The sequence below is a fragment of the Myotis brandtii genome, unplaced genomic scaffold (genome assembly GCF_000412655.1).
Source record: "Myotis brandtii unplaced genomic scaffold, ASM41265v1 scaffold56, whole genome shotgun sequence".
In the NCBI taxonomy this organism is placed as follows: domain Eukaryota; kingdom Metazoa; phylum Chordata; class Mammalia; order Chiroptera; family Vespertilionidae; genus Myotis; species Myotis brandtii.
The window spans coordinates 1404332-1412345 of record NW_005370080.1 but is presented as its reverse complement, the minus strand read 5'-3'; the positions used below and the strand labels follow the sequence as shown (position 1 = coordinate 1412345).

The 8014-nt window shown below is 36.5% G+C and overlaps 1 protein-coding gene across 1 annotated transcript in view; it reads right to left on the bottom strand.

Annotated features, from left to right (window-relative positions):
- RANBP9 (RAN binding protein 9) overlaps nt 1–8014 on the bottom strand; it is a 79466-nt gene that overhangs the window by 18412 nt on the left and 53040 nt on the right. The window contains exons 5-8 of the mRNA XM_014549552.1: nt 6990–7174; nt 4004–4116; nt 2525–2633; nt 446–636 (exon numbers count right to left, since the gene is read on the bottom strand). Of these exons, the coding sequence (XP_014405038.1) occupies nt 446–636; nt 2525–2633; nt 4004–4116; nt 6990–7174 (598 nt within the window). The remainder of the gene's footprint in view (nt 1–445; nt 637–2524; nt 2634–4003; nt 4117–6989; nt 7175–8014) is intronic.

The window sequence follows — 8014 nt, the reverse complement described above, 5'->3', positions numbered from 1 at the left end:
GGTGGTGGGGAACAGGAGAAAATGAATTGGTCTTGGTTGAGAAAGAATAAGATAGATAGCAGGCAGCCCAGCTAGATTTGGTGATTAGTGGCATAAGACATCACAGACACATCACCCCCTTTAAATTTAAACTTCATTAAAACATATAATTATGTTTTCATTACCAAATACTTATTATTTAATTTCTAGAGAAAACTCAAACATTAGCATTTGTTTATGAAGATCTGCTATAATAACTTATTCTCAGAAATAGCTCAAGTTACTTCCTGGTACTAAAAACACAGGCATCTGATCCACATATAGTTTTTCTTCCAGAGTATCTTGAGATCAAGTATACACATGTGTAAAACTGCTACAGAAGTGTCTAGGTTTTTTAAAATTTTATTGTGGTTAAAAAATATAAAGGGCAAAAATATAAAGATAATATCATAAGATTGAATCTCACCAGAAAAATGTGCAGCACTTCCTTTGCCTGATGCTAAACTGTGGATATTCATTCCATGGCTGGGGCTCATACTTGGGCTACTAAAAGGTCGAGGGCTAACAGGATAACTGTCTTGAGATTTTGGACTTCGGCCTCCCAAACACCGTACTTCACTATCCGTACCATTCACCATTTCTATAAATTGACGCACTCTAAAAAAAGAAAAAACATTCACTTGGATAATCTTCAAAGAGCCATTTATTTAATAGCAACAGATTTCTGAAAGGAGACATTTTAATAACTTGTATTTATCAATAACTTTGGCCTTAAGATAGTATGCTAAAAGCACTAAGTATGATTTTATATACTACTAATGGCCCGGTGCACGAAATTCATGCACATTAAAAGGGAATTAATTAGAGGAAATATTTTAATCAGCTTCACCTCAGCGCTGGGCGGGGACACATGCAGGCAGCGTCACATTTCAGGCCGGGGACACAGGCAAGCAGAGTCACGTCCCTGGCCAGGGACACAGGCAGGCAGCTTCACCTCAGCGCTGGGCAGGGACGCACGCAGGCAGCGTGATGGTAGCGCTGGGCAGGCCTGTGCGTGCCTCCGCTGGGAGCGGAAGTCCCCGCCCACCAGCTCCTGCCTGCGCGTGCCTCCATCAGAAGCGGCCTCCGCCTCCAAGGCAGCGTGACGTTAGTGCTGGGCAGGCCTGAGTGCACCTCCGCTGGGGGCGGAAGTCCCCACCTGTCGCCGCCCATAGTATGTGTGCATGCAGCCTGTTGAGCAGTTGCGACTGCGACACCGTTAGGACCAATTAGCATATTACCTCTTTATATATCTATATATCTATATCTATCTATATATAGATATAGATATAGATACTGGTTAGAATTTTTTTTAAAATATATTTTACTGATTTTTTACAGAGAGGAAGGGAGAGAGATAGAGAGTTAGAAACATCGATGAGAGAGAAACATCGATCAGCTGCCTCCTGCACATCTCCTACTGGAGATGTGCCCGCAACCCAGATACATGCTCTTGACCGGAATCGAACCTGGGACCTTTCAGTCCACAGGCCGATGCTCTATCCACTGAGCCAAACCGGTTTCGGCAGTATATATTTTTTAATTTTCCAGAAAAATAGACTATATGCAAAAGCTGTAAGTCCTTTAATCAAGATTTACTAAGAAAATGAAAGTTTATCTGTAGCTATAATAAAATAAAAATAGACTACCATTTTAGCCCCCAAATAATTTAATCAAAATAATATTTGCACTTGGTAGCAAATGAAATCATATATAAGAACACGATGGAATTCCAACAGATATTTCATTACCCCTATTCATAGCAGCATTATTCACAATACCCAACTGTGGGAACAACTCAAATATGTAAGATGGATGAGTGAATAAACAAAATGTGGTATATGAATACAATGGAATAACATTCAGCCTGCAAAAGGAAGGAAATTCTGACAGAGCTACAACACAGATGAACTTTGAGGACATTATGCTAAGGGAAATAAGCCAGTTAAATATTTCATAATTCCATTTATATGAGGTACACAGGGTAGTCAAATTCAAATTCAGAAAACAGAATGTTAGTTGTCAGGAAGTAGGGAGAGGAGAAATGGGGAGTTAATGTTTAATGGGTACCAAGTTTTAGTTAGAAAGGTTCTGGAGATGAACAGTTAGCACTGATTACAAAACAATGTGATGTACTTAATACTACTGAACTGTACATGTAAAAATGGCAATTTTTTGTTATGCATATTTATCACAATTTTTTAAAATGCCACAGACTTACTATGAGGTACTTTGCAGAAGGAAAAATAGATTCCCATCTTCTAAGTAAGATTTTCACATTTGGAAACACAGAGATAGAATGACAGAAGACCATACAAAAGATGCCATCTGTTTATACTCCTCAACACAAGTATTTTTGTAACCTGTTATTTAAACGTGCTGTATTACAAAACTTTATGTCAATATTTGAAAGAAGGTTAAACAAAAATTAAAACATGGAAATTATTTTGGTTACATATAACACACATATATAATAAATATAACATATTTTATTAAACAAACTCACTTCAATGTGAAAAGAAGATTAGGATTTCTTTCAAGTAAACTTGGGTATAACTGTTGTGTTGTTTCAATGGCTTCTCCCATTCTTCCTGCTAACACCAATTTCTGAATTCCTATTTAGAGAAAAAGAGCAAAAGATTAATTTTTTTAAAGAGTAGAAACACTATCATATAAGTAATATAGGAAAAACACCTGTTAATCAATACTGAAATAATAAAAACTAAAGTAAAAAAGATGGCCCTGGCCAGTGTGGCTCAGTTGGTTGGGTGTCGTCCTGTGCACTAAAAGGTTGCCAGTGTGATTCCCAGTCAGGGCACACACCAGGGTTTTGGCTCAATCTCTGGTAGGGGGCATGGAGGAGGCAGTCCATTGATGTTTTGCTTTCACATCCATGTCTCTCTCTCCCCTACCCCCCCATCCCTCGCTCTCTAAAAAAATCAAATAAAAAATCTTAAAAAAAAAATGGCTATTTTTATGGCATACATGGTGTGGTGATGGGTTCATGCACATATAGTAATCTCCAAACTTATCAAATTACATTCACTAAATACGTACAGCTTTTAATATGTCAACCATACCTCAATAAAGTGGTTTTTAAAAAGACCATAGGAAAGTCAAAGAAATAATACTCAAAATGTCTTATCAAATATGATAACCTTTTAATTTTATATCTTTATTGTTGAAAGTAATTATGATAACCTTTTGAAGCAATACTAAAAGAATGCTAGACGTAGTAAGATCTGAATTCAACAGACACTCATTAAGCATTTCTTGTGTCAGGTATTTGTTATATTAGATGATGAGGACACAAAGAATATGTGATCATTTCCTGTTCACAAGAGCTTATTATATAGTGAGACAAAGCATACAGTAGCTACAATATAATGTAGTCAGTGATATTATAGCAGTTTGACCTATAAAAAATTTTTCTTTTCATTCATCATGATTTTGCCCATGTTTTGTTTTTATGCCTATCACGTTATACCCTTCCTGATGGATATACCATTTTTATGATGACTAACTATGGTACAGTTATCATGCTGATTTACCTTTGTAAGAACAGGCCCCACTGCTCTGGCTGAAAACACTAGAACCTAAGCAATAAATGCTTAAGATCAAAACTATCTTAAATTTAGATAGCAATTTAAATGCAAAGGTATTTATCTTTCATGTATTACCTCCACTAACATCTAATTATGGGGCTACTTTACTAATAAATAAAATCATTTTATTAAATGTTTATTTCCTAGAAGGTCAATAAAACATTTTTTAAAAAGTGGTACACATTCTTACAAAGTCTCCAAAATTATATCTTTCTATATCCAGAATGCTAGCAAAGTCCTATGTGAATTTTTAAAAGGTAATCTTAAAAAATATCAATAGAAATAAATTTCAGAGGCATCAATTTTAAAATTTATAAAAATCAATATAACCAAACCTATAATCTGAAAACAAGTGTGAGCCATGCACCATAAGTCCTTACTTTGTCTATTCTTAATGGAAGCTAATTCTTCTAGAACGGTCTGGTCTGTAGATCTGGCAAAGGCCTCTGCTGTGGCACAGTACCCATGGTGAACTAAGTAAGATGAAACCATTCTTAAAAAAAAAAAAAAAAAGAAGAAACACAACTTTTAGTCAAGAGAATACATGCTTCATACTACAATTTACATAAACAAGGTCTACTCTGGTGTTACAAAATTAATCTATTCCCTTGAAATAATTAAGGCTTTAATAACCTCAAGTTTAAAGTTCAAAAAATAATTTTGTTCTTTCATGTAGTATTTCCAAAAAGATAACTGCAAATGCTATGTTGAAACTACTGTCCCTAAAAATAAGTATTATTAGAGAATCAAGCACACCCCATTTTCTCCAGGTCCTTTATGATTATTTCCTATCCTTATATTCAATCCTACTCACCATAATTCCTGTTTCACATTTATCACAACTTATCCCAGTAAATTGTTGTCATTTTGTAAAATAAAACAAATGTAAAATAACAGATTAACTCCTTGTATTCTGGACTTCAACCCCTTTCTTTATCTATTAGTTATAGTAGATGGATCACAAGTTGTGAACACAAGAAGTACTAAAGTGAACTTGGATAATCTTCCAGAAAAAAGTCTATAAAGGTGAAAATATTAATCAGCCTTCTAATCTAAATCAATTAGTATGGCTGTGCACCAGGAGGCTAATTATTCAAATGTGATTTATATGTAAGTGACACTCTTCCAAAGAACAAGTTTATTTTGAATAAGCCACCAAGTGGCCAAAACATGTATTTACATTTAACCACAAACTTAGAAAAACTGTTGACTAAGCAATATTAACCCAGATAGTCAATAAAGCCAAATATTCAACTTTAAACCCGCCTTCATTTGGACTACTAAAGACCTGCTAGAAAATGGTAGGAAGAAGCAGTGGTTCAGGGAAGGGGGATTGACCAGAGGGTATTTTAAAAAACAGATTTTTCATTTTATTTCATTTAATTCAAATTATTTTAAGAGGCAGAACCTTTGAAAATAAACTTTCCAGGAGGTCATGTGAGTGTCTATTTTGTGAAGAATGGGGTTGGGGTGGGGGCTCTCATAGAACTCTGGCTGTAGGATAAGATGTTGTTTCCTCTGCTACTATCCTGCCATGATGCTTAGTGGTGACCATTTTTAAAGCATTAAAGGGCAGTGACCCCAGGAAAGCAACTTATCCTAGCTCTAATTCATGGCAACTATGAGATTCTGGGTCAGGGTTCACTATTCTTTCAACTGCAGGACAAAAGTACTAGTGCAGATTCTGCAATACCTGATGATAATTGCTCTAGTGAAGAAGCATGTTTTCAGAATCATCAACATATCTTCCAATCATTATCTCCTCCAAAAGGTACACACAAAAACCTTTATTAGATTTTTCAATTTCGGCCTGTTCAAAGCAATTATAAAGACGTTTAAGATGAACTGTGTCAGATTGATGGTATCTGAAAGAATTCGTCATTTTCTTTGGTTATAGTAGTGAAAATGACTATTTAAACTTACTGGTGTTTATTTCATTTTTAAGTTTATACTATTTCAAGCTTTATGAGCTACCATTTAGTACTACTGATACCTGGTGTCATCTTAAGCCTTTCAGTAAAGGTAAGTCTAAAAAGGTGACTGTCAAAGGAATTATATTTTCCTGATTTCCATAATGAAATTCTATTTTTTCATAAAAAGTAACTTAATAAAACAAATTGAAATTTTTTGGTAAAAAATGAGAGGTTATTCATTTTACAGTACTTTTATTGACTCCCAGTGTGTACTCTGCTGCTGCCCACCCTCCCCTGCTGCTATTAACTGGATCCTAAGTATTTATCCTAAACTTAGGATCCTAACTTCACCTTCACTGTTCCTTGGCTTTATTTCCTTTACCTCCTTTTAAATGCCTAATAATAGCACATACAAGCAAATGGCATTAAAATAATCATAAGATTTTTAAAAATTTCTTAAGCCAGAGGTTATTGGTCAGATTTTTCTATTTAGAATAGGCGCAATTAGAACCTTCCTAAATCTACATGATAAAAAATATTTAGCAAAAAAGGGATATTAGTAAACAAAAATAGCAGACATTATTCTTACAGAATAACTCATTTACTAGAAAAATGTAGCCAAATCCTGAAAACTGAAATATACATATTAAGTCTGTATTCCAGTATATAAACTTTATCATTATTTTGATGCTTATTCTTATTGGGTAATAATTCTTTTTGCCCCATAAATATTTAAACTACTGAACAACATAGTCAAATTCATGTCAAAAAACATGATCCTGAATTATGCAATCTAAATTATCTTTCTGAATTTATCTTTTGCACTGGCACTATTATTAGTTGAATCATGTAACCTATGGAAATCATTAAATGCTATTACTAATGCTAGAAAATGAATTACCCTAACCTAAGTGATCTAGTGTCACTTTATTTCTTCCATCAAATTAATAAGTCAGACTAACATACTATTCTGTATGTTCAAATTAAACATTATTTTTAATTGTTCAAATAGAGTGAGTTATTTTTAGAGATTAAAATATTCTTTTGTACCAAAAGAATAACATCCTATATAAAAGCCTAATATGCTAAGTGTCCGACTGTTCGACCAGTCACTATGACGCGCACTGACCACCAGGAGGCAGACGCTCTGACCAGTAAGTTAGCTTGCTGCTGAGGTCCGCTGATCGGGACTGGGTGAGATGGGCCGGACATGCCCTGGAGCTCTCCTGCGGTCCCTCCCCAGTCCCAATAGTGCACAGGTGGGATTCCTTGGCCTAGCCAGCACCCTCTCACAATCCGGGACCCCTTGGGGGATGTCAGAGAACCGATTTCCGCCCGATCCCCATAGGCCAGACCGAGGGACCCCACCAGTGCATGAATCCATGTACTGGGCCCTCTAGTATTTCATAAAAAAGTACTTTTGAATAATATCCATTCAAATTTCTTCACTTACTTTTGTATCATGGTCTGCCATTCTCCTTCTCGATCTCCAATAGGAAACCGGTCTATCTGTGCCTGTATTTTGGTTCTCCACTCCCGCATGTAGTCTTCTATATCAAACACAAAAGGATGTTGCCCAAAATTGGCATCAACGACCTCTCCTGGTGTCTGGAGCCCAACAGTGGGATATAAATTTGGCTGTAAGACAACACATTTCGCTAAGCATCTCTCCCTTTTATGTTAAAGACATTCATTCTTTCAAATGCTGTCTCTTTAAAATAACAGAACTACTAATTTTCTTTGTAAATATTTTAAAATCTCAATCCAAAACTAGTAGAGGAAGACTAAAAGCAAATACTCTAAAATACAATCTATACCAGATGGAAAAATCTCATTTCTTGTAATCTAATCAGGGAGGGAAAAAGGAAGAGACAACCTCAGTACTTTATTTGTTCAGAGACCACATGAAAACAGACTTTTAATAATAAATTGCTCTTAAGAATATGTCATATAGGTCCTGGCCAGTGTGGCTCAGTTGGTTGGAATGGGTCCCATACACTGAAAGGTCTTGGTTTCAATTCTGGACCCAGGTCCAGGCCCATGTGAAGGCAACCGATTGTTTCTCTCTCACATTGATGTCTCTCCCCCCACCCCCATCTCTAAAAAGAAAAAAGAAATCAATGAATATGTCCTTGGGTGAGGATTTAAGAAAAGAAAGTCATATACTAGTTACAGAGATTCAAGTATAAACACATAACTCAGGTTTATCCTTTTATATATGATACTAGAGGCCCGGTGCACAAAAATTTGTGCACTGGCAGGGGAGGGGGAGTGGGGGGGTGTCCCTCAGCCCCACTTGTGCCCTCTCACAATCTGGGACCCCTCGGGAGATAACCACCTGCTGGCTTAGGCCCGCTCCCCAGGTGGCAGATGGCAGGCCCGATCCCTCGGTGCCTGCTCCGCCTCCCCGGGTCACGCACACAGCAGGGCCGATCCGGGGATTGGGGCGCCACCTGGGGTCGGGTCACACGCAGGACA